This window comes from Marmota flaviventris, chromosome 8, assembly GCF_047511675.1.
Source record: "Marmota flaviventris isolate mMarFla1 chromosome 8, mMarFla1.hap1, whole genome shotgun sequence".
Classification (NCBI taxonomy): domain Eukaryota; kingdom Metazoa; phylum Chordata; class Mammalia; order Rodentia; family Sciuridae; genus Marmota; species Marmota flaviventris.
In genome coordinates this window covers 59,074,279-59,102,126 of record NC_092505.1, presented here as the reverse complement: position 1 = coordinate 59,102,126, position 27,848 = coordinate 59,074,279, and the positions used below count along the sequence as shown (strand labels likewise).

General features: G+C 36.9%; 1 protein-coding gene across 1 annotated transcript in view; it reads left to right on the top strand.

Moving 5' to 3' along the window:
* The first annotated feature begins 2,726 nt into the window (after window positions 1-2,726).
* The window catches only part of Cfap91 (cilia and flagella associated protein 91), a 64,491-nt gene continuing 39,369 nt past the window's right edge, over window positions 2,727-27,848 (top strand). Inside the window, exons 1-10 of the mRNA XM_027936125.2 lie at window positions 2,727-2,856; window positions 6,217-6,293; window positions 6,770-6,924; window positions 8,062-8,145; window positions 9,147-9,203; window positions 14,685-14,866; window positions 20,296-20,473; window positions 24,302-24,459; window positions 26,369-26,551; window positions 27,457-27,599. Of these exons, the coding sequence (XP_027791926.2) occupies window positions 2,739-2,856; window positions 6,217-6,293; window positions 6,770-6,924; window positions 8,062-8,145; window positions 9,147-9,203; window positions 14,685-14,866; window positions 20,296-20,473; window positions 24,302-24,459; window positions 26,369-26,551; window positions 27,457-27,599 (1,335 nt within the window). The 5' untranslated portion in view covers window positions 2,727-2,738. The remainder of the gene's footprint in view (window positions 2,857-6,216; window positions 6,294-6,769; window positions 6,925-8,061; window positions 8,146-9,146; window positions 9,204-14,684; window positions 14,867-20,295; window positions 20,474-24,301; window positions 24,460-26,368; window positions 26,552-27,456; window positions 27,600-27,848) is intronic.

Genomic DNA, 27,848 nt, shown 5'->3' with positions numbered 1-27,848 from the left:
GTGGGGAGCAGAGTTGGAAATAATTAAAATTCAAGATGGTCAATACTATTGGTGCTAGCACAGCATTAGAAAAAAGAATGAGCTGGGTGCAACGACACATACCTATACTTACCAGCAACTTGGGAAGCTGAGGCCGGAAGATTACAAGTTTGAGTCTAGCCTGTGAAACTTAGCAAGACACTGTCTCAAAATAAAGTAGAAAGTGTTGGGGATGTAGCTCAGTAATGGAATTCTCCTCGGTGCATTCCCCAGTACTGCAAGAAGAAGAAGAAAGAAAAAGACAAAGAAAAAAACAAAAGACAGCTTACTCTTTATTTGATGGGGGGTGATTTGGGGAAATTGCTTATGCAGTTTCAGATGACAAAGTTACAGCTGTGTCTTGAAGATTAAGATAGTTGGGGGCTGGGTGTAGTGACACACACCTGTAATCCCATCGACTCAAGAGTCTGAGGCAGAAGGATAGCGAGTTCAAAACCAGTCTCAATAAAAGCAAGGTGCTAAGCAACTCAATGAGACCCTGTCTCTAAATAAAATACAAAATAGGGCTGGGGATGTGGCTCAGTGATTGAGTGCCCCAAGTTCAATCTCCAACATTTCCTCACTACCTAAAAAACGATAAGGGATGTTAAACAAACAAACAAACAAACAAACAAAAACCCAGAGTGTATTCAGTACTACTGTGACAGGTTTGAGAACCATTGCAACAGGGTCTTGCAGTGGGGCAAAGAGATCGAACTCAACTTCAGTTGTGAATACAGCAAAGGCAAGTGGGAATTAATAGCCAAGGAGCAGGGCAGGCATCTGTGGATGAAAAACTATTAAAAAGGAACATCAAGGAGGATTCTGCCTAAACCAGTTTACCCGAATTTTTGCAGGGCAATGTTCAAACTCATTTGAACTGGGGAATGGTGGAGTAATGGACCCAGTCAGATATGGATGGTGATCAGAAAGTGAGGATGAGGGTGAGGGAGGAAGGATCTTGTCAAACTGACTTAGAAGGGCTCTTTACTAAAGCTAGATTTTATAAGAAAGTTCACACATGGGCCTAAGACAAGGTCAGGATGATGCCTAAAGTTCAGCCAAGCAAAGAATCTTAGGGGCGTAAATAAGAAAAGGCATTTTAGGCAAAAGGATCAGCTTGAGCAAACATTTGAAGGTGACAAAGTACATATCTGGTTTCCTAAACCCCAAGAAGTCTAGGAGTAGATACAATAAGTGAAAACTAGTAGTATGTGCAGAAAGAGTAGTAGCAGTCAGCAAGCTTAGTCAATAACTATCTGTAAATCATAACAAACAAAAACACAAAGAAGCCACTTAAAGGAGTGCCACTAGCCTAATGGGATGATTTCAGCATCATAAAGAATCATCATTTTAATGGATTAAGACAACAGAAATGTAAAATGCATGCATTCATAATGATACTAAACAAACAAAAAATTTTGTGGTTAATATTGGAGTTTGCTAGGATATTTTGTGGTTAATGTTGGAGTTTGCTAGGGTACTGACTCATTTCTCTGAATTTTATACTTAAGAGAAAAACACTCAGCATTTATCTAGTCTCTTCTCTATGAGCTTTATTTCAATCCAATGAGTTGGTTTGAGAAAGTTCTTTTTTGGAAGAATCCCCAAGATAAAGAATCATTGAGAGTACTAGAAATCAACTGTTCTAAAATAAAAGACTTAATATAAATACCAAAAAGCAATGTGAGGACTTTTTTGAATCTTGAATAGAACTAACTGTAAATGACATCTTGGACTCAAGCTGGGAAATTCAAATACATAGTATTAAATTACAGGAAGCAATTAGTGTTCATTTAGATACAATAATGGAGCTTAAACATTTTTTAAAATCTGCATCACTTTGAGATACAGACACGATTTTAAGAGTAAAATAATATTATATCTGAGATTTCTTTTAAAAAGGAGAGAAAGATAAAACTAGACTGGGGAAATGCTAATAAAATTTGATTCTGGGTAATAGATACTTTATTAAAAGTGGGCTCAGTTTTGACCATCTTCAAATTTTGCTATTATAGTTTTTAGAAGGCCTACAGCCCTTCCTCCTTGATCTAATAATGCCCAGGCTGAGTAGGGGGCAGCAGTCTGCGGATTAAGTTATGGAACTAGCCCACTCTAAACGCTGATACGGTGGGGCGATAGCCAAGGCCTAACACTGAGGAGCCTGAATTCCTCATCGCTCTCTCACAAGTCCCCTGGAAAGGGACTTTCTGAAATGAAATCACCCAACCATTCTAGAAGGTTCTGAGACTTCCCAGGGATTTCCGAAAGAGTTTACAGGCTATAACTGGCAAATCGCTGTGAGACTGCCCTTTTCCTTAGCTCCTGGCGTTGACCCTGCGTGGAACGCTAAAAAGCTGCGGGCCACCTCTAGCAAGCTTACTGGGATTGAGGCTGTCCCTCTCCCATCCCTTCCCTCCCCACTCTCCTTTCCTCCTTTTGGTTTTCCGCCCTAACCCGGCTCCAGGATCCTCACACCGGCGCCTCGCCTCGCCCCGCCCCTCTAGCGCCTCGCCCCGCCCCTCTAGCGCCTCGCCCCGCCCCTCTAGCGCCTCGCCCCGCCCTACATCCTTGTCCGGCCCCGCCCCTCCAGAGCCTCGCCCCGCCCCTGACCCGCGCGCGCCTTTTGCAGGGGAGGGGTAGGTTACCATAGCTACGGTGCACACAGAAACTGGACCTCCCTAGCTGTCCCTGGCTGGCCCGAGGAAAGAGGCAGCACCATGAGCCGCGTAGTGACGATCGAGAAGTCCTCGACTGACCGTCAATTATCTCAGCAACTGTGTCGGGAGAAGTCGAGGGGCTACTTTTCCTCCAATCGAACGTACGATTTCCTTTATGGTAAGGCTGCCCCAGAACCCGCTCCTGGGCTGTCGACTCTTGGGCCAGATTGACCTTACAGTTGGTAGGACCTTGCCGGGGAATGGTGAACGAAGGATGAACCTCTGGATAGACTCCCTGCCCAAAGTTGTCTACTGTTAGGCTGGGGCAGCTATGAAGCTCTTCAGATGGCCGCGCGCTCAGGTGCGCCATGCCAGGTGCACCGCGCGGGGACACCTTACTCTTTGTCTCTCTCCTGGGATCATTTGCTCAGATCTGAGCTATCTTTCTGAAACCTACTTCGGCGGAAAAGTATGGAGAGATTTGCAGATTTGGGTATTCATGCACACAATGTTCCCACATTCAAATTGCATACAATGCCCAGCAAAAATGATCTTCCAGCTCTCATTTGCTGGGCAGCTTCAAATTTTGCATTATAGATAAAGAGGCTGCAGTTTATCTCACTTTTGATTTTAGCGTTTTATTTTTCATTAAACGTTTTCTCTTCCATTAAAATACTGTTTAAAAACTATGTTCCTCTAGCGCCAATAAAGCTCCAGTTTATTTTAATTCTCCGACTTTCCACTTGTGTTCTAACTCTATTGGACCTCAAAGTCCTGTTCTATATATTCTCAAAATCTATTTCAACGCTGGTACATATGCTAGGTACTTCAAAATGTTAATTCAATTACCAAATTTACTGTTACATTTGTTACAACAGTCAAACATGATTTTTTTTTCCAGTTTTGTTCTCAGTAGCTCTAGGCTTTGGCCTGAATCTAGCATTGTTTCCAAACATATGGTGTTGCCTTTGGGATGCCCAGAGTCTTCTTTGAATGGGATCCTATAGGGTACCCATTTCCTGGATAGGAGCTATGTAATGATTGCTTACATATTCTGGCCCGGGATCTTTATTCACGCTTGGTTTCATCTTTTAAAATAAATCTAGTAAAGTCCTGTAAACATATCTCTATGTTGCTTTCAAAGGTAATTTGGGAAGGAAGATAAACATCTTCAGTAAAGACAAGCAAAGAATTTATTAAGCTTGTTGGTTGTTTTACCTCTAAGTGTCTCTTTTGCAGAGATTGCTAAATGTTTCCATATCCCTTGGAAAGAACAGAAATCCATTCATAATAGGTCAATTGAAAGTCTGCATTGTTACAATAAAACCGGCAAGCTCATGCAGCTAGTCATGGACAGGAAGCAAGGTATAACCAGGACAGACTAGAACCTGGACAGGAAAATTAAACACTAATGTGACATGCTTTCCTGCTTTCTTTCTTTGACCTTACAGTCTTTTACCCTGTTAGTGTTGACAGATTTAGCAAATAAAAATAGAGGATGTACAGTTAAATTTGAATTCCAGATAAAAAACATAATATTTTAGTATAATTGTTTTAATCCCATGCAATATTTGGGACATTTATATTAAAGAATTATTAATGGCTTATTTGAAATTCAGATTTAACTGGCAACTCTAGCTATCTGTATTTTATCTGGCATGTTATTGTTTTCTATGTGTGTGCTTCCTTTTTCCATTTGACAACCACTTGTGTATGGATTTATCTTACTAGAACAGGGGCTGGGGTGGCACTCTACATAACCTCTTAATCCTAAAGCTTACCACCAATTGTATAGAATAGAGTTTCATGTATCTTAGTTGAAGATTTAAAATAAATAACATTGATGCTGACCAGCTGGTAAGTTTGTTGACCTTGGGTCTGGTTTCCATCTGTAGGAAAAAAAAAAAAAAGAAGTGATGGGTTAGGTATGGGGTCAAAGGTACAAATATGAACACCTCTAAGCTCCTTAACTGTTATCTAAGAAGCCCTTGGTTATTTCCTTCACTTTTAATGTATTATTCTTTGCATCATTCTATTTCATTCACCCTGGTCTCTGCTGTTCTCCAACATATCAGTCATGCTTTCATCTTAGGGCCTTTCATCTAGTGATTTGCTCTCCTAAAATGTTCTTCCTCCAGATAGTCATATAGCAAATCCCTCACCTTCAAGTTTCCTTACATGTTATGTTGTCATGAATTTAAAATTTGATCCCAGTCTCCCTTACCCTGATATCTTTTTTTTAATAGCACTTATTATTCTCTAACATATTATATAATTTCTTGTTTATTATTTTTGTTGTTTAATGTGCTTACCATGAAGTCAGTTTTTAAAAATCTTTTTGTTGATGTATGTACTCCAAGCATATAGGACATAATAGCCAGTCAAAAACACCTTGTTGTGTGAAGGAAAAAGGGAGCCTGAGCCCCTTGCAGCTCTTCAAATGTTGGTGGAAATATCAGATAACTACATCCAGCAGGTTGTTTTTTTGGGCAACCACAGAGTTGTTAGGTTTTAAGAATTGACTCATTCAAGTTCAAATGAAACTTATTTCTAACATTACAATACCAGTTTACTAATATCTATGAAGAAATATATGTCACTCGGTTGCCTAGACTAGCTGGTCAGGGTATTTGTTTCCCCAGAGATAAGTCTACTTGGGAAATCAAGTGTCTCTCTGAAGACTGTTTATGAGTTCAGTGTCAAATCAGTTCATTTTAATGGGTGATGTAATCAATCACTAATATTCTTCATCATTAAAGATATACCTAATAAATAAGTTCTTATAACAGCAGGTTAATCTTCTATGGAACTTCAGAGAGATAACTTAGGCCCATCATCAATGTACAGTACTTATAAACGTAAGGAGTACATTCTGAAGATAGCTGACCTTATTTATTTCTTATTAGAAATTGAGAGTTCCTTACCATGTCTACCAATTCTGAGGAACTTTGCTATTTGCCTCTTCTTAGTACACTGAATATAGAACTAGTACCTAAATTTATTATTTCTTTCTCTTGTAACTGGGCATAGTACATATGTATATATAATATCTTTTCTCTTAAAGTATTTTCTGGACTACGAAGGACTTCATAGGAAAGAAGAGAGCTATTTAGGGTATTGTGCTTGTAAAGATGCTGGTCTTTCTTTTTGCATTCCATTTTCATAAACTGACTTGGAATATACAGGAAAGAAATGTATCTAACAAATTCTCACTGGTAGATAGAATTGAATAATAGGGCCATCAGTTGCTGCAGAGTTAGGCAATATCTAAACTTTCTAATTTGTTTTCCAATTGAGAAATTACAAGGCAGACATGGTGTTACATACCTATAGTTCCAGATACTTAGTAGGCTAAGACAGGAGGATGGTTTGAGCCCAGGAGTTTAAGGCTAGTCTGGGTAACATAATGAGACCTCCATTTCAAAAAAAAAAAAAAAGAAGAAGAAGAAGAAAGAAAATTATATTGCTTTGCTAGTGTTCTCACCCTAGGAGAAAATTCTTTCTACTCCTTATACTACTTTATTATGTTTTTTCTCAGATCCATTGTATATTGTGTCAAGCGCAAAAGACCACACACAGGCATATATTCAAGCCACCCTGATTCGAAGCCGACTGGTATGTCTGATTCATCTACTAAGGCAACCTAATGAATCTGAACTGTCTAGCATGGCTAACTGCTTTAATCAGATTGACAATCATCAGATCTCCACTGGATTTTAGGGTCTGCAGAAATAACTTTGCTATGATTACTAGGGGGCAAGGCATCTCAATACTTGTGATACAAGAGCCATTTGTTAATTTACTTTGATGGAAAAGATACTCATGCCTGGGTTGGAAGAATGCAAGCAGTATGAAAGCATATACAATATAAACTAATTCTAGCCCTGCCATGTAAATAGTCACTGTCATCAGTTTCCTGAGTGTCCTTTTAGAGATTGTCTATGCATACAACAATTGTTTTCCCAATATTCGTTGTCTTGTTCTATTTTTTTAAAGTTTATAATATAATTAAAGTGCTTTAGAAAATCTGATGTTTTATATATGTATATAATTATGTTCTTTTTCTCCATTCCTCCCTTTCCTAACATTAGAGAAAAGTTCCCAGATTTAGAAGCATGTTCAGTAACCTGATTCATTATCCAAGATATTCTCAGTATTGGAGCAAGTCTGATCCTCTCCCACCATTTATCAGTCGAGAATGGAGGGGACTTGAGAAGCATAAAGAAGTCCTCTGGCAGCTTTCCACGTAAGTGTCAGGTGGCTCCTGACACTAAATATACTTGTGTATTTTTATTTTTAAAAATTTTAATGTATTTACTCTGCATTATTTAAAAATGTATGGTTATAATGTTTACCTGGACCAAGTTCTCTTGTTAAACCCCTTCTTCCAAAACAAGCTTGATTAAGGAGCAAAGGTTATACATTTATTGGTTAGTAGTTTTCAGAAGGTTGGCATGAAAAAAAATATGTAAATTACTAATTCACAAATTATTATTTGTGAGAAACTTCCTTATTGAAATATTTTTATGCTGATTTTTTTTCAGAGAAATGTTAAAATTCTTTGTGTGTGTGTGTGTGTGTGTGTGTGTTTTACGTGGTGCTAGAACTTAGGGCCTCACATATGCTAGGCAAGCATTCTACCACTGAGCTCAGTGTCTAAGCTTAGTGTCATATCTAAGAAATGTTAAATTCTTAACTAAAGCATACTCAATTTCTAGATTTTGGGGAAGGATGCTTTAAATTAAATTACTGGGAATTTCAGAATGTCTTAGGAACTGGAGAACTTGCTGGGGCTAATGACCCCTGAAGCCCAAGTAGTTTTTGAAATCATAGCTTGTTTGCAGGGAAGAGACTGGTATGCCTGCTAATAATGACCTGAAGGTTGCAGAATGTGTATACATTTATTGACAACTTGCCACCAAAGATAGGAATGACTGAGTTTTTGTTACTTTGATCCATCTTTAGAAATTGTAAGTGCTCTTTTCTGCTAGTGTCCAAAATATTTTTTGGAGACTTACAGCCAAATCACCTTACTCTTGAAATCATTTTTTAAACTACAAGTTAATATTTAGTAAATTAACAAATGATAATGCTTTTGGAACTTTGTTATTCTCATGTGCTTTTAATTAAAAGTGGGCATTTTTATATACAGGATTTCACAAATATATTTATTTCTGAACTCTCACTCCCTATTACTAAGTTCTTGTTTCGTGGCTTACAGGAAGTAATCATGCCTAGTCTAAGATGTAGGACAGCTAAATGCATGATAACGAAGACTTCCCTGTTACTATGAAATATTCAGGCTCTATAGATGTAGAAATGTTAAGTAGAAATTAGAGGTGGAAATGATACACTTGAATAATGTTTTCCTGCTTCACTTTAGAATGGGCACTTGTTTTCAGATGCCTAAAGAAGTTTATGAAAATCCCGACGTTACTGGAAAGAATCGCTATAAATACTTTGACAGGTACAAAATGACTAATGAACATTTCAGTCTTGACATTGTTAGAAAATCTCTTTACATCAATGATAACAGCTATCATTTTAAGTGCATGCAATACACTTCACAGCTAATGGCTGGTGAAGCCCAAGTGGAGAACAGTTTCTGAAATCATGGCTTGTTTGCCATCACAAAGAAGATACTGGTATGCCTTCTGAAAATGCACATTCATTAACTGTGTTCTACAGCTATTAAGTCTTCTGGGCCAGACTTGGGAATGTGCATTTTAAACAAGACCTTCCTCCCTCCCCTCAGTGATTTTTATATATGCCAAAATTTTAGTATTTTTGTTACATGAGATATTTGTTGTGTGGCAGATCCCTCAGAAAACACACTAAGTCCTAGTTTTGCCCAAATTGAAGAGTATTTAGCCAGCTATACTGCTCCCCACAGGACCCATAACTGTCTCTGCAAGGAATAGCCCCAAGCCTGAGCATTTTAGGATATTTAAAAGCAAAAACCACATCCGGGTTGATGTAGCTGCAGGCAACAGGTACAGAAGCTGGATTGGGCAATTAGCGAGACAATGCAATGGGTACATTGGTGTTTCCCACAGGATTTTCCAGGTTGGCATAGCAGCAAGGAAGCAGAAGGGAAATTGGTCAAAATGACCCTAGTTCAGTACAAATTAAGAGAATGGTTACTAATGTCTAGACAATCAATCTCTGACAAGGTACATTGCCAAAGTAAAATGGAAACAAAGGAGAACAATTTTACATTGTATAAGAATTGGCTATTTTGTGTTGCCAAGTCTAGGTAACTATTAATGGGTACAGAAGAGGGGCTTTCCCATGGGAGAAGCTTTTCTTACATGATAAGGAGTCTCAGGGAAAATAGAGTCTGTTTGGTCATTGCCCAGATAGCCTGGTCCATAACATATTCAAAGATTTTAAGAAACACATACTAAAATTAGAAGAAATGCAAAATGCAAAAGTCCCACACATCTGTGTTTTTCTTTTTCATCCCAGGCCCTTCCTTCCCTTTTATCAACAGATGCCACTCAGTGTTGTTTTTGCAGCAACCAAGTAAGTGACCATTATTTCAAAACACTCTTTTGATTTGTTATTTCCTTCCATATTTGCTTTTAGAAGATAGTTCTCTAAATCAATATTTTTCAGACTGTGGATCAAAACCAGTAGAAAGTGTGAAATTTTCTAGTGGGTCATGAGCAGCATTTTAAAAAACAAACAACAATAGAAAATAACCAGAGTATCAGACATATTGAGGAAGAGTTGTTTTTTGGTATACTTTTTAAGATGGGTATATGCATGTTTTTATGTATATAATGAATTATGATAAAAATGTATTTCTTATTATGAGTTGTCTTAGTCTAATTATTGTAATAAAATACCATAGAATGGGTAATTTATACATAATAGAAATGTGTTTCTCTGGGCTGGGGATGTGGCTCAAGCGGTAACGTGCTCGCCTGGCATGTGCGGGGCGCTGGGTTCGATCCTCAGAACCACATAAAAATAAAATAAAACCGAAAACTGAAAAATAAATATTTAAAAATTCTCTCTCTCTCTCTCTCTCTCTCTCTCTCTCTCTCTCTCTCCCTCTCCCTCTCCCTCCCTCCCTCCTCTCTCTCTCTCTCTCTTTAAAAAAAAGAAATATGTTTCTCATAGTTTTGAAGACTGGGGAGTCCAAGATCAAAGCACTAACACTTGGTGTCTGGTGAAGAACTTACATGGCACGGAGGAGCAAATGCTATGTTTTCACACAGTAAAAGGTGAAAGGGCAAAAAGGGCCTTTTAACTAATTACCTCCAGCCCTTTTGTAAGGCACCAAATGCTTTTATGAGGCTTTATCACTTCCAAAATAGGCCCCACCTCTTAATATTATCAAAATTGGAATTGAGTTCCAACATGAAGTTTTCTTAAGACATATATTCAAACCATAGCAGTTATGATTAAGAGAAAAAAGTTTAATATTCTTTAAATGTCTTCTTTTGCTTCCCTGAAACTCACACTTATTTGATGATGACTCTTCAACATTTTATCCGAAAAACTAATAAATTAAGGAATATTTTGGAATGCTAGAATTTTATAATTTAATAATCATTTAACCTATACAAGGCAATGTGATTTACAAAGATAAGTAAAATATAGTTTTTCTTGCACAAAAAATTGAACCACGATGAGAGAAGTAAAATTCAAGGGCTGAATCTGGTATAAATGTCTTCCATTTTTTAGGGCCAGGCAGCAGTTTATGTAGAGCATTACATTGAAAATCTAGTTTTTTGCAATACGTTTTCCTGTTAACATACCTTAATATTTCTCTGTGATTTCAAGGTATTCATGAAATGTTCAGGAAAAGATGCCTTTTTTAAAGTCTCAAATTCTGAATAGAAATGTGTTTAGGACTGGGTTTCAAACATGCATTTAAATGATGTAGTTATTCTTAATGATATACATATATAGCATCTTGTGAATAAGACATATGTTGTAAAATATCTATAATCCTCAAAATAAATGCCAAATTGGATCTTACTTCTTCCTTGATTTTTTTTTTTAAGACTTGAGATAGAGAATAGATTCCCTGCTCTTCCCAGATGGAGCAATTTTCTAAGGTGCCAGCTTATCAAGGAGAGATGCAGACTTGTAGGAAATGCTTTGTGTGAGCAAAGGGGGAGCTATGAGATGGGTGGATCCCTACAGATCCCCTGGCTATTCTTAAGAAGCAGGCTCATGGGATTGCCTACTTTGGAGGTCATAGTTACCTCCTGTATAACCATTGTTAAATTATAGGGAGTTCAAGGCCTACAGTGATTAACACCATGCTTCTCCTGCTCCTACCTAAGTAACAATGACAAAAGGAATAAAAATTCTTCCCAAAAGTTAGACCATGACATTGGCATGCTAGAAGTTTTTACTATGGAAGTTTTGAAAGAATGAATCAGTATTCCTAAGCAAAGCCAACTCTGGAATCCGGGCAGGTTTGCGTTTCTGAGCAGGGAAGAAAGTGCCACCTGTATTAGTGGGAGTGGATTGTCTAGGGAGCAGCTGGCCTTCTCCAGCCACAGCCTTTTCATGGCTGGTTGTTGGATCTTTGGATTCTGTGTAAACATCTTGGCATTGAGAAAAAGGAGTTAAAACTCTGAAAACATTCAATGAAATCTCTTTGTATGCCGCTCTGTTGGATGAGGGAGGGAAAATTCAGAAGATGGGTGAGGCAGATAGTGAGACCCCCTGGTACCTGGGCTGTGGCAGAGGGAGAGTATTTGACCATGAGAATGGGCTGGAACAGATCAGGGTCAGGTCAAACAGAAAGTAGATGGGGAGTTTTTGGGTCTGAGTCTTGAAGGAAGAGGTTTGTTCTTTCTCATTCATAGTTTACTCTCCCCTAAAACCAACTGAAATGGGGGGAAAAGCATAGGTTAGAGAAAATAAGTCATGCTTCTCCTGTTCTTTCTGAAGTAACAATGACATAAAGAATAAAAATTATGAATAAGTGTAGGAGTTCTATCAAAGTAGCATTCCTCTTTTGCATCCTTCTCTTGGGCACTTCTTAAAAAAAAAAAAAGAATACAAACAACAATAAGTATTGTCAAGGATGTGGGGGAAAAGGCCCACTAGTACATTGCTGGTGGGACTGCAAAGTGATGCAGCCAATATGGAAAGCAGTTTGGAGATTCCTTAGAAAACTGGGAATGGAACCAACTTTTGACCCAGCTATCTCACTCCTATAGCATACTATAGGGACACAGCCACATCAATGTTTATAGCAGCACAATTCACAATAGCTAAACTGTGGAACCAATCTAGATGCCCTTCAATAGATGAATGGATAAAGAAAATGTGGTATATATACACAATGTAATATTATTCAGCAATAAAAGAGAATAAAATCATGGCATTTGCAGGTAAATGGATGGAGTTGGAGAAGATAATGCCAAGTGAATTAGCTAATCCCCAAACCTAAATGCCAAATATTTTCTCTGATATAAGGAGGCTCAGTCATAGTGAGGTTGGGAGGGGAGCAGGGGAGGATTAGAAGAACTCTAGATAGGGCAAAAGGGTGGGAGGGGAAGAGAAGGGATATGGGGATAAGAAAGATGGTGGAATGAGATGGACATCATTACCTTAAGTACATGTGTGAAGACAGGAATGGTGTGAATATACTTTGCATACAACAAGAGATATGAACAATTGTGCTCTATACATGTAATATGAACTCTAATGCATTCTGCTGTCATATATAACACATTAGAAGCAAAAAAAGACACTAATTCATCAGAAAACTTTGTCAGAAGAATTAATTAGACCTTATCATAATCCAAGACATTACCATAATTTGATAAAATGGTTTAAATGAACAATTATTTATTTTGGAATAAACATTCTCTTGATTCAAGCTAATAGTATGATAATATAATAAACTTTAATGTAATCTGGGATGATGTAAAGCTGGTTTGAAGTTATTTTCTCAACTGGAATTTAATAGTAGAATTGTTTCTGCTGAAAACATAAGAAATCATAAATACCTGTATTGTCTACATATGTTAGAAATTCACAGCAACTGCAGTAAAACTGATTTCAAAGTATTTGTTCCATCACAGGTTGAAACTCCAAATAAGCACTCCTTTCTAAACGGCTTGAAATGCATTTTTCTTAGAGTTAATCTGTTGTATATACTGTACTACCTCTGTTCTTTAAAATGGAAATATCTTTTTTTTGTTGTTGTTTTATGTGTGTAGTGCTGGAGATTGAGCTCAGGGCCTCATACATGCCAGGCAGGCCCTCTACCACTAAGCCATACCCTTCGCCCCTTGCCCTTATCTTTAGTTATTTATTATTTATGTAATTTAACCAGTTCTTCTTCTACCTGGGGGGGGGGGGCTTTTTTTTATAATTAAAGTGGCTATAGTTTTTTTCTTTCTTATTTTAAAACAAATACACACACATGTTCACATATTAAAGAAGAAAATTTAGAAAACTATAAAGATGAAAAAATTCTCTCCGCAATTCTACCAAGAACTAATTACTATTTTTTTGCCATGAAAGCAATTTTTTTGTTCTAATTACTATTATTGTGTTATATTTTCATCTAGTCACTTCTCTGTGTGTAAAAGTGTATATAGTAGAATTCCATTTTTAAAAACATAAAAATGGAATTCTACTATATACTCTGTTTAATAGTATCCTTTTTCCTGCTTTTAATGAACCACAAATATTTTTGCATATTTATAATTATAGATTGCAGTATTATTTTGAGCAGATGCATAAATTTCATTATGGATGTTCCATAATTTTAAAATAATTTTTCTTTTGCTTGTAATCATTTAGGTTTCTAATTTTTCACTCTTTTATGAGGCTTTATGAACATGTGTGCATATATATCTTTGTATACTTGTACACTTGCCAAATTATTTCCTATAGTAAATTTCTAGGAGTACAATTGCTGAGGCGAAAGGTATTTAAGGGTTTGATATATATTAATAAAGTACCTGTCAGCCCGTTGTACCTGTTTGCATTTCCAACAGTTGTTTTTAAACATGCCCATTTTTTCACAACCTCATCAATGCCAGCTACTTTCAAGTTGTTTAAATCTTTGCTTGCATGATAAAATAGCTTCTCTCTGTTTTAATTTACTTTTATTTGATTGCTATTTATGGTTCATTATCTTTTCATCTGCTAAAAGTTTTATTTTTTGTTTTGTTTGTTTACCACTTTTCTATGGAGTATTCAATTTTATTATTGATTCATAAGGGCTTTTTATGCAAAAGGCTGCTTAGCTTTTTATTATGTAGGTTGCAAAACCTATTTCCAAGTTTTTCATTCACCTTTTAAAATTGTGACATTTTGAGATATAGAGGTTTAAACTTACCCTCAGTGCTATGATCATTTCTTGTACAGTTTCTGATGCTTGAACCATGCTTAAAAAGACCTTTACTGAAGGATGATATAAATATTTTCTTAATCTGTCTATTAGTACTTTTATAGTCTCATTTTAACTTTACATTTTTAAATGATCAGGAGTTAATTTTTGTGTAGGGGATTAGGTAGTTTTCCCACGTTAGCCAGGTTATCCTGGCATTAATTATTAAGTCATCCATCCAGAAAGAGGCTGACTGGCTAGCTTGCTTCCTTTTTTCTCAGAAAACATCCCTTCTCTCTCTGTTGCTCCTGTATTTCTAGAGAGAAATAGCTGAGACTGGTGTGTGTGATTGAAAGCAGAGAAGAAACCAGGGAATTTAAATTCTAAATAGGTCTAGAAGTACTGTACAACATCCCAGAATCCACCTCTGATAGTTCTATACAATTTTGTGAGTAGACCAACATGTTTATTCCCACTCAGTTTCTAGGTAGAAGTGAGAATAAGAAGATAACTCTGTCAAGGTTTGGGAGCATAATCCTGGTTTCACTGGATTTATAACTTTGTGCCTATCAGCATTAAAGGGGTAAATGGACTTAGTGAACCTGAAGAATTTATTTCTTCATGATTATATAGTATTTTAAATGATCATATTAAGTCTCAATTTAAAACTATTTTTCTCCTTTTAGGACAGAACCATATATTTTTCCTCCTGTTCCTTCTAAGTACCCAGTCATCCCTTCAAAATCTACTGTGGGCACTCAGACTGACTATAGAGATGCTGATGTTCAAACAGATCCATACTCTCCAGAATATGTAGTATGCCAAGACACGATCCCTGAGCTCTTAACCCTGGCTACTCTGACTTGGGGTAAGTTAGTAATTCTCTTGAATATTTGAAGATGACAGTACAATCACCATTCATACTATTGAGTTCTTGAAAATTACACACATACAGGCAACTCTGGTTTATAGAGTGAAGAGATAACCCACAGGTTGAGAGAAAATATTTATAAATCATATATTGGATAAAGAGCTAATATTCAAAATATACAAGGAACTCAAACTATTTAATAACTAGAAAATAATAACCCTATTAAAAAGTGGGCAGAGAACTCTCTATATATTTCTCAAAAGAAGACATACAAGTGACCAACAGATATGTGAAAAAAATGAAGACGAATTCCAGAATGAAACATGCAGAGGTAAAGCAAGGAAAAAGAGTCATGGGAAATGGCATTATAAGCTTCAGAAAGTGAGAACAGAGGGAATGATAAAGAAGCAATGCAGGAAAAAATAATGGCTCAGGATTTCCCAGAACTGCAGAAAGATATGATCCCTCACAAAGAAAAATTACATTGAGTACTGAGAAGGATAAACATTTAAGAATTCACATCTACTACTTACAGAAGAAAAAAAATACAAAAACTATTAGAGAAAAAAGAGAGATTATCCACAAAGGGATAAAACCAGGTTGATATTTTGTAATATTAATATTCAAGATATAGTAAGCAGATAATTATAGGTCTAGAACTTTTTACCAACCAAAATATTATTAAGAAATGAAGGTGGAGGGGCTGGGGATGTGGCTCAAGCGGTAGCGCTCTCGCCTGACATGCGTGCGGCCCAGGTTCGATACTCAGCAACACATACAAAACAAAGATGTTGTGTCCGCCGAAAAACTAAAAAAATAAATATTTAAAAAATTCTCTCTCTCTTAAAAAAAAAAGAAATGAAGGTGGAATAAAGACTTTTTCATACATAATAAAACTATTTTATAGAGTATTACGAGGATTAAATAAATTCATTTATGGAATATGCTCATGCCTACACCCAGAAATTTCCTAGGTGCTTATCAAAGAAAAGTGAACACATAATTTTAATAGAAATCCATGTGTGTTCACCAAAAGACATGTACCAAAGAGTTCATGGTACACTATTCATAATAACTCCAAAATGAAAACATTCCAAATGTCTGACAACCATAGAATGAATGAATGAATGAATAAAATATAGTACATTCTACACAATGGAATACTATATAGTAATGAGAATAGAAAGTACAATTATATATAACCACCTACGTGAATCTCTTATATATAGTGCTGAACAAAATAAGTAAGATGGAAAAGAGCACCTACATTGTGATTCCATTCACATCAGACTCAAAACCAACCACAACTAAAGTAAGTTGTTAGGCATGAGGATGGCAGTTCTCTTGGGGCAGGTAGATGCTGGGAAGGGGGTCTTATGGGTACTTTATACGGTTTGGGTAATATTGCATTCCTTGATCTGGGTGCTGGTTATATGAGATGCTCATTTTTCACCTTTCTGTACTTGTGATATGCATTAATAAAAAGTTTATAAGAAGATAAATGAAAGAAAACATAGTGAAAAAGGATATCCCTAAGGACAGAAACTGAGTGCTTATTACTATGTACGAAAAACAGTGGCAGGTGCTTTACATTTCTAACTTATTTAATTCTCACGGCTTAAGTAAATAATGAAGTTAAAATCAGAAATTAATAATATAGAGCTTTAAAAAAGGCAAAAGAAATGCTTGTTGGGACCATAAGGGAATTTTTTGATAAAGTCTAATAATATAGCCAAGCCTCTTGTAGGAAGCATCAAGGAAAATACGATGCAAATACAGAGTGTTAGATTTGAAAGGGAGACATTACTACGGGGTAAATGATGTAAGAAATGTAAGATAATAATAGGAATATCTTTTGCTGTGTTTTTAAAAACAGACACAATCATTAAATAAAATATAAATTACTAAGTTGATTTCAAGAATAGATGAGTAACTAAAGAAAATACTTGCTAAGAAGGAAAAAATATATTTTTAAGAGCACCAGGCCCAAAGAGTTTTGTAGGTATTTGCCACTCTTTCAAGGATCACATAAACTCTTGTTTTTGCAGCTTCCTCATCAAAGAGAGAAAGAATAAAAGTTAATTTATTCATTTTATGAAGCTAGTTTAGATTTGATTTGAAAATTGAATAAGGACAGTACTGGAAGGGAAAATTACAGCCAATCTTAGGTATAAAGAAATATGCAGAAAATTCTAGATAACATACCAGCAATCAAATTTTGCTATATTTAGGCAAGGTGTGATGGCACATGCCTGTAATACCAGCAGCTTGTGAGGCAGAGGCAAGAGGAACACAAGTTCAAAGCCAGCCTCAGCAAAAGTGAGGCACTAAGCAACTCAGTGAGACCCTGTCTCTAAAGGAAATACAAAATAGGGCTGGAGATGTGGCTCAGTGGTGAAGTGCCCCTGAATTCAATTCCCTGGTTATACCCACCCCCCAAATTTTTCTGCTATATTTTAAAAGGGTCACTTCATAACCAAGCAAAATTCAAGTTTTTGCAGTTTCAGAAAACCAACCATATTATTTATAATTTTAATAGAAAATATAGGAAAAATGCTTCATTGGATGCAGAAAAAGTATTTGATAACATTCAGTGCTCATTCATGATGCAAACTCAAAATAAACTGGGAGCAGAGGAAATTTAGAAATGTAATAAAGAGCATCTACTGCAGCCTTTAGTAAACAAAATACCAAAGGCAAAACTCTAGAAGCTTTATTCTCAAAGTAAAGAAAGAGGACACTCTATCTCCACCATTACATAGCAATGTGTAGAGAAGATCCTAGCATACAGTTTAGCGAGCTGGGCTATGATCCCTCCCTACCCAGGGACATTTAGAAGTATGGGTGGCATTTTTTTTAATGTAATAATGATTAGGAAGTGCTGCAGGCATTTAACATATGGAATGGGCTGTAGAAGAAATTTAGCACTGACACTAAACATCCTGTACCTCATGGGATTGTCCCATACAAGAAGTCATTGTCTGCCCAGTCTGGCAATAGCACCCTGATTGAGAAGCAAGGAGTCAATGCAATAAGGTAAAAGAAAAAAGAAATCAGTTATGAGGATTTGAAAGAAGCAGCAAAACTATTATTTGCAGACAATGTACTTGTTTGGAAACCCTAGTAAAATCAATGATCAGAACAAGAAGAGAGTTCCATGAGGTAGCTGGTTATGAAATCAACATACAAAGACAAGCAAGCTTCCTGTATGAGAATAATATCTAATTGGCAAAATTATTGGGAAAAAATCACATTCATGAGAGAAACAAATGACAATGTACCTAGGAAATTATTTAATAAATATATTAAAGCATTTACAGAGAAAATTATAAATTGTTCTTTAAGCTCAAAAACAAAGATTTGATTACAACAGAGACACACCATGTTTATGAACAGAAAAACTCATGCTCAAATAGATTTGATTTCTTTCTTGAACAATTTATACCTTCAAGAAATTCTAATTCAAATTCCTATTCCCAATATAACTGTAAATGTAAATTTACATTTTTCTCTTCTCTTTCCCTAAATTATATAAAAGCAACAAGGACAACAAAACTCCCACAAACTCCGCTTTCAGTGAAAGTAAAAATTATATATACTCTATGAACTACTAAATATTTGTAAGGACTGCAAAAAGCAACCGAGATTAGGCAGAAGCAATGTGGGAAGAAGTGAGGAACTTGGAGTCGGGGAATCTCAGAAAGCACGAGCAAAAATATACTTCCTGTGGGTAAATTTGGCAGTATCCAGGATTAAAATGCTCATATTTTATGATTTGACTGCCAGACTCTAGCATTTCCACTTCTAAGAATCCTAGAGAAACTCACACGTGGGCACAAGGAGACCAGTACAGGAGTGCTTTCTGTGGCATTGTGCATAATCAAAAAATTAGAAGCAGGGTTGGGGTTGTAGCTAAGTGGTTAAGTGTTTGCCTAGCATAGGCTTCTATCCTCAGCACCACATAAAAACAAATAAATGAAATAAAGGTTAAGTTCTTAAAAAAATAGAAGCAATCTAAATGTCCATCAGCTTAACTTGTAATGAAGTCCTAGATCTCTGTATCAGTATGGTTAAGCCCCTAAAACAAAGTTGAATTTAAAAAAAAAAAAAGCATGTTTCAGAATGATACATCATGTAGTACAAGCTGATGTATATAAAAATTAAATTTAAAAGTAATATAAATTTTATTTATACATAGTTCATTTTTGGCTAATATTTGAGCCAAATCTGGTTTCTGGTTCATATTTGTTTTTTGTTGGAGAAAGAGTACCCTGGAGTGCATAAGAACATGAAGCTCACACAAAGCTTAGACTGCCGTCTTCAGATCCTCATTTTTGCTTCTTACCAGCTCTGATCTTGTGCAAGTTACTTCTCCTTTGACCCCTCAGTCTCTTCACTTGTAAGATAGGAGTAATTGTATTTATATGATAGGGATTTATGGAGGATTACATGAATTAAAACAGTGCTTGGTATATTTTAAATGCTTTTATATAGCAAGATATAGATATATAAATCTGAATACAAAATACTAAGATTGACTGGAAGGAGAGTCCCAGATTTCTTTTTGTGTTTACTCTGGGAAAAAGGCATTGGGGCTTGATATGTTGGTAAACTTTATTTTTAATGTCTTTGGCTAAAACAGGTAAAGTATATGAGACAAAATGTGTATGTGGTTGTTAAATCTGAGTATTTAAGGTTTTATTTTCATGCTCTTTATTTTTTAAATTACTAAAGAAAACTCCACACAAAATACACAAATTATATATTATGTGTATTTAAACATATATATGTATAATTTTGCACATGGGTTTACTAGTTTCTTTATACACACCCATAAAACTAAAAATGAATTGATAATATATATACTCATTGTGATTTCTTCTAGAAATGAAGGGGCAGAAATATAGAACTTTATTATTTTCTATAATATCCTAATTTTAAAACCAAGAGAGAGTAAATTCACATATTACATATATACAAGTATAAATATAACAAAAGATTTGAACAAATAAAGCAGAAATTTTATAATAGTTTATTATATTTAGTAGAAATAGAACTTGTTATTTATTTCTTTATAATTGTTTTTAAATGACAATAAAACAAAGGTTATTGGGGTTCAGTGATCAAATAGGAAACTTGTTCTAGTCTCCATTTTCTTTATCAATTTTTGGTCCCAGAAAGATGATGGAGTAAATCATATTTAGAGGTGCTCTCCACATCTTAGGGCTCGGTTATGAGCAAGAGGCAATGCAGGGTACCAACAGCACAAGCCTAGTGGCACATCTAGAAGGCATTCCTGTGTCATCGGGTCCTGTCATAACCCTTGAATTTAGGGAAGAAGCTAGGAACTGAAAGGGAGTAAATGATACACTGGCAGAGCGTGGGCTTGCCCACTGGTTTCTAAGGTGGGATGTTTCATCCTCCAGGTCGAGGTCTCCCAGCAGGACAGGCTGAGGTGGAGATGATAGAACGAGCCAGGGAGAAGCGTGCTTGGGAAGCCACTCTTCCCCCTCTGGGTGACATCCGCCAGTTTGAGAAGAGGAGGAAGATGATGAATGTGATGGAGAGGAAGGAGTGGGCCTTCAGAGAGCAGGAGATTGAAAAGTATGTTACCTACCATCAGACAGCTACCCTGCACTGATGGAAGTTATGTTTGAACTTCTTTTAATCTGTAAATCGATTTCCCAAATGCTGGCTTCTAGAAGCAATCTCAAACTATGGAGATAAGAAATGGGGTTTCTCATTCTTTCAGGAGCAATCGCTGCCTCCTGATGTGGTGTAGGAGTTCTCTATAAATTTCTCTCCAGTAACATGAAAAGGTCTACCCTCCTGATGTGTGAAGTTCAGCATGGAACTCAGATTTCAGCAACTCCTTCAGAGCATCTCTGATCCTTCTTTCTTTCTTTTATTTACTTATTTTTTTTTGTATCTATCATCTAGACTGTTACAGAATGCCACTGATTTCTGCAAAGCATCTTTCAAACTATCCCTTTGCGTTCATTCATAGTGCCACTGTCCCTAGGCTTCTGCCCTACTCATATCCACTGACCAGCCTCCCAGGAGTTCTGTCCTATACTCCCCTGACACTGGATTTGCAGTCAGGATGCAAATAGGCTATAGGCATTTCTGATTTGAAAGGAAGAATTGAAATGCTTCTATTAAAAGATGAGCATACATGATGATATGCATAAACAACATTATGCCAAGGCACTTCAGTCATTTTAACTGACATAGTTTTGGTAATGAGGTTATTGCTGACATGTAGAAATGATGAGAAATTATTAGCACCAAACTCCCTAACAAGCAAGAAAGGAAGGGTACTTGCAAGTCAAGGGTGTCCTTCATTGTAAGCCATGCTGAAGCACTTACTGAAGCACTTATTCATAGCGATGCTACCAAGGCCCCTTACATACAAGGGAGTTAGGGACCAGAAAGCTAGGGAATCAGCTTAGTGGTAAACTCAAAATGTTTTTTTTTTCCTTCTGCAACACCTTCTTAATAACCCTGAATCCAGACTATGTGATGTTTTGGTAAAAGCTTGCAATTTAATAGAAAATAGTATTTGGGGGCAAAGTAGGTATCAAACTACCCAATCTTATCTGCAAAAACTTAAATTTATAGCTCTACTTTGGAAAAGAATGTCTTTTCAGAAGAAATTTAAAATTTATCTGGCCAGAGTAAAGGCATCACTTGAGAGAAGGTAAGTACTTCTGTTATACTGAGGACAGTTTTAATAAACATATTTTGAGTCCCTCCTATGTTCTGGGCACTGTGCTATGAGATGGGGGAACAGAATGACTGGGAAACTGCTGGGCCCAACAGAGCTCCTTATAGTTTCCTGGGGCTGGAGAGGAGGAGTGTGGGCAGAGGATGAGACAAAAGATCTCAGATGGCCGGGCATGGTGGTGCATGCCTGTAATCCCAGCAGCTTGGGACACTTAGGTAGGAGGATCATGAGTTCAAAGCCAGCCTTGGCAATAGCAAGGCACTAAGCAACTCAGTGAGACCCTGTCTCTAAAGAAAATACAAAATAGGGTTGGGGATGTGGCTTAGTGGTCTAGTGTCCCTGAGTTCAATCCCCGGTACCAAAAAAAAAAAAAAAAAGACCTCAGACCAACACCTCTCAGGTATATTCTACCAGTGATGCGCTTCCCTCTATACCTAGTGCTAGGGGAATCCACGTGAGAGAACAGTTCGTTGTGTTTGAGATGGGTGATTTGGATAAGGTAGCTGATGAGCTGGGTGTTGCAGGATGAGTAGGAAACCATCAGGTGGATGGTAATGTCGATGATGATGTTGATGATGATAGTTAGAGAGCAAGTAACACTATATTCTTACAATGGGCCAGGCAGTGTTCTATGTCAGTGGTTCTCAAAGTGTGTTTTATAGATCAGAAACATCAGCATTACTTGGAAGTTTGTTAGAAATGCAGATCCTCAGGCCCCATCCCAGACCTACTGGATCAGAGGTGGGGCCAGCAATGTGAGTCCTACCAAGCCCTCCAAATTATTCTGGAGAACAATTAGGTTTGAGGACTACTCTTCTAGCACTTTGTAAACATTGACTCATTTAAAGCTCACAACAACCTTATGAGCTGGATACTATTATCTCCCTTTTGCACTTGAAGAAACTAGGTAAAGTGGTGAGGTTGAAAAGTGGACCTAGTAGCCATGGAGTGCTTCAGTGTGGGAGGTATTCTGAGAAATGTGTGCTTAGGTGACTTCATCCTTGTGTGAACATCACAGACAGTGTTTAGACAAAGCAGATGGCAGGCTCATCACAGTGTGGCTCTTTGATGAAATCAAGAGAGGTGCTAAATGGGAGATGTGTGGGGATGCTTCCTGCATAGCACAGCATACGGTCTTACAGTAAACTGAGTTTTTAGAAGGAGTACACCTTAAACTAATGATAAAAATATAGTAAGCACATAAATCAGTAACATCGTTGTTTACTGATATTATCAAGTCCTATGCATAATTGTATGTGCTGTGCTTCTATATGGCCGATGCACTGTAGGGTTGTTTACACCAGCATCATTTAATATGTCGTGCTGTGATGTCGCGATGTCTGTGGCATCACTGGGTGATAGGCGCTTTTCAGCTCATTATGGTCCCATGGGAGCACCACAGTAAATGGGTTCATCCTTGACGTAAGAGTCGTTATGCAGAACATGACTGTATTTCTCACTCTAGAGAGAAAGGTGGCAGCTGGCGTGTGTCTTATTTTTAAAAGTGTCTGTCTCTCCATACTCATTTGTCATTCCTGCCTCACCCTCCCACATGCACTCACTCTAAGAAGCTCTGCTGGTTGACATGTTTGTGCTCTCTGGGCCTTTTGGCTGAGCCCTAGCTTCTCCCTTGTCTACGTGGCAGACCCCAAACCTCATTTATCCCCCGTGCTCTGCTGCTGACTTGATACTTCCACAAGGAAGCCTTCCCATCACCCCTTTCTCGCCCTTGTTTGTCTTTCTTCTCCCCCAGAGGTCTTTTTATTCTTCTAGCCTGGAATTTATCTCCTTGTTGTACATGTTGGTTTCTAGGCCTCTTCTGGAACACAGTGCTTCTTGAACAGAATCTTGTCTTGCACGTCATTGTCTCTGGCCTCCTGTATGATGGGCACTTGTTAAATATTTGACAAATGAGTGAAAGAATAATTTAATGCATGAGTTTTTAAGTAGGAGTAAAATGTGCTTTCAGAGCTCTGTTTTAGGAAAGTGAACCTTGACATCTATGTGGGACAAAGTTTGGAAGGAGGAGAGACTAGCTGCAAGAAGTCCCAGTTAGGAGAGAGAATACGAACACGAACAAGGGAATGGATGCAAAAATGGTTGGAGGAGGGATCATTGGCAGAGGGAAGAAGATGTGAGGAAAGGGGTAGATTTCTGGGGGAACAAAATGAGTACCTTTTTTTTTTAAGATAGTCAAGGGACAGCAGGAATTTAAGCAAAGTCTGGTTCAGAAATATCTGAGCAGTCATCTGTACAGAGTTGGACACTCTAGGAGAACACTTACATGCAAAGGGAGGGGAGCAGACTTATTGAGTACCTACTATGTACTGGACACTGGCATTTTCAGATTCGCACCTCATTTTCTCTCCACTCCCCCATTACTTAATCCTCCAGCAATACCACTCAATCTGGAACTGTCCAGACCTCTTGTTCCTGTAGGTCCATCTGCCCGGAGACCCCACCTACCATACTGTTCTTCATCCTTCATAACCATCCCCACACATTGTGATTAGATTCACTCTTAAGTTCCTCCCCTTTTCCCTCAAGTCATTCATCACACTTTTCTAGAGTGATCTTTTAGAAAAGTCTATGAAGACGATGCCCATGGACAAGATCCCATTTGTGGCAACTGTTCATGTGCTCTCTAGTAGAAACACATATTTGGAATACCATGAACTTATTAATGCTCTGTAATTTATTTGAAGACTGCAGGACTTTCGCCTGGAAGTTTTAAAAGAGCTGCTGAGGAGGCGTGAAGAGCGTCAAAATGAACTGGACATGAAGCACTTGAATGCCCAGTGGAGTAAACTGCAGGAAGCAAAAGAAGCCAAACTGGCGCAAATCCATCGCACACATATATCAAGTAATGGTGTAGTATGAGGACGGGAGAAAATGGAAAGGGGGCTTTGCTCTCTAATTTAGCTATGATAAAGTTCTGTTTGCATCCTAGTGTTATCAGATAGGTAAGGGATGAGAGATGAGTTATTTTTCAAAGGTAGAAGGGTGTCCCTCTCTACATCAAGTGACCACATTCTTATAGATAGTTAAGTTGTTGATGTTATGGAGGGGGTGAGTGTTGGTTCCTCATATTGATGTCCAAGGCCCTGGATCGAGAATCCTATTGCTCCACTTTTTTTTGTCATTATTGTCCCCTAAAAATGAACTTTAAGATACATTTTTTCCCTAATCACACCTCTCCAAGAAATTTTAATACCACTGACATCTTGAATATATGTTTATGTTCTACAAATGTATTTGTACTTCATGTACAAAAATAGGAAATGTACACCTTACTCTTTATTCAATGCAGAATTAAGAATTACTTGGGCTGGGGCCATGGCTCAGTGCCTAGCATGCATGAGGCACTGGGTTCTATCCTCAGCACCACATAATAATAAAATAAAGATATTGTGCCCACCTATAACTAAAAACTAAATATTTTAAAAAAAGAATAAAAAATTCAAGTGAAAATTTTTAAATTATTAACATTTAATGGTAAAGCTTTACTTACTGAAAAACTGTTAATGTCATTTATTAAAAATTCTATCACCTCCATATGCAAATTAGCAACTGATATATATACAAGTAACAATCACATTTTAGAAAATAATTCAAAACTACTAGTTTTCTAACAAAAGTTAAACAATTACAAAAATTAAATTACTGCTTAAAATTATTTTGGTGAATTTAAATTCCTTTTTTTTTTTTTTTGTAGTGCTGGGGATTGAACAAGCAAGCACTCGACCAACTGAGCTATATTCCCCAGCCCTTCCCTAATTCCTTTTTTTTTTTTTAAGAGAGAGTGAGAGAGAGAATTTTTTAATATTTATTTTTTAGTTCTCGGTGGACACAACATCTTTGTTTGTATGTGGTGCTGAGGATCGAACCCGGGCCACACGCATGCCAGATGAGCTCGCTACTGGTTGTGCCACATCCCCAGCCCCCCTAATTCCTTCTTGGATGTGAAAAAGTAACTTTTAAGTTACAACTAGATATTCATTTAGTTATTGTTAACCTTTTGTTCTTTTCGGTACTTGAATAACTAGTGAAGTATTTGACTCATTTTGTAGATAAGTAATAAAATATAAACTATTTTTACTTAATTCTAAAACTCGAAGTCCCACACAAAAGCACTAATGATTAAACAGACAATAAATATGCTCAAGGCAGAGACATCATATGATTTACACCTTGGGGGTGCACCTGGAGCCATTTAAAGGGAGTGGATCTGTGAAGAAAGGAAAAGAGCAGGTGGAAGACAGTGAGCATGACCCCTGAGCTGAGAATTCTCCTAATGGGCACCGGTGAAACTTTCCCCTTTGACTGCCAAACAAGTCTGAAAGCTATTAACAGAGTCATCTTCTGGTTATTCTGATGTTAGCTAAGATGAACCTGTAGTCCTCTCTTTTAGTTGTCTTGTAGGGGAGAGTAAGTCTCTAGCACTCACTGAACCTCTTTTTCCATTTACTTTGGATTTCCCTCATTTAACAAACTTTTGTGGAAAACGTCTTGGCCCAAATCTTTTAAAAGCTTGCAGTTATAAAAGATTTTTGATTAGTACGAGTTGACAACTAGCTGATTCGGCTCCTGTCACTCCTGCCTATCTCATGGCAGACCTGTCTTTAGTGTCACATTCTGGCTCTAGTGAATCATCCTGAAATTCATTCAGTTCAGTAGCTTTCCAATGAATAAAACTAGAATAGTTTACTATTTTTCATTTTTAATTCAGAACAATATTTTGGAGAGAGTCATGTAGGTATGTTTTATTTCAGCAATCAGAAAGCTTGAAGGAAAGGGAAAGAATATAGAAGGGAAACTGAAAAAAAGAGATATCATCAAGGATTATTCTGATTATGCATCACAGGTCTATGGACCTCTATCTCGCCTTGGCCGTTTCCCAGACAACAACTCAGAGGACTTTGTAGTAAAAAACTACTATCTCAACACCTATGAAGGTAAATAATTTGCATAATTATAAGTCTATTATAAGAGGGTTATCTTGGACATGTGGATTAAATATATAAATTTAGACTAAAAGCTAAACAATAAAAAATATTTGTAGGAAACAGCAATGAACAGATTTAATGTGATTATTAATATAAATTCATACAAACCAATATAAACTCTTAAGACAAATGAATATATGGACACACTATAGAACATTTTAACAAGGTAAATTCAACTAGCTACTAAATGTTTGAAAATGTTTAATATCGTTAATAATCAAAGTTATGCAAAAATTAACTAGAAAAAAAACTTTTATAGCAGGTTTATGAAACAAACAAGACTTTAATAATGAATCAACCTGTAAGAAAGAAATGTCAGAAAACTAGAGGGCAAAGGGATGGGTGGTCAGGTGGTAAATTCACAGAGAGGATGGTTTCTTTTCTGAAGTTTAAGAGGCTTATTTAAATTGTTTAAATTTGAGTTGACAAGTTGAAGCATCGTGTGGCCAAGATCATGAGTTGATCATCACACTGTTGAACTTTAGCTCTGACTGGCCATTTCCAGAGGAGAATATGACAATGTGAGAGAGATGAACATTCTCTTTAGAGTGGTGGCAACATGTATTTTAGCATTTTTGATTTTCTGTTGATAGTAATGGAATTTATTGTTCCTTTGTAGGGTAACATTGTTATTTTAGAATACATTTCTTATTTTATAGTTCAAGACACTGAGAACATGCGTTAATTACACAGAATCGTGCTTACCATTTCAAGGGCAGTTCATTCTATTATACGAGTACAGCTCATCAACACCTCCAACAAAATCCGTTTTAATTTTACTAAAATTAAAAATATTCATTTGAAATGGTAAATTTAAGCACTAGATACTAAAAACGTGTACTTCCTTCCCATAGGATTAATTGAACTTGAATCAAGTCTTCCAGATTTTGTGACACAACCGAGAATCAGAACTCCAAAACCAAAAGTCGGTACCACTAAATCTGGTTTTCTGAAGAGGGCAGCAAGACTGGACTATGAGTTGGCAGAGGTTCATAAGGTATCATTGTGATCTGGAAGACAAGAGGCTTCTAGTGAGAATTCTGCAGAAAAATGCTTTAGCCTAATTTGTACTTTGTTTGGGGCGGTGTTGAGCAGGGGGTCTAATGTAGGACCTCATGTTCTTTTCTCCTCGCTAGACTTTTCTCTTCTGGGGGTTTCTCCTGATGTGCCAAACCCATGTGCTTTCCTCCCCTCACTTCAAAATGAAGGAAAACTTAGAAGTTATTCTCCCCATTTAGAGAACTCA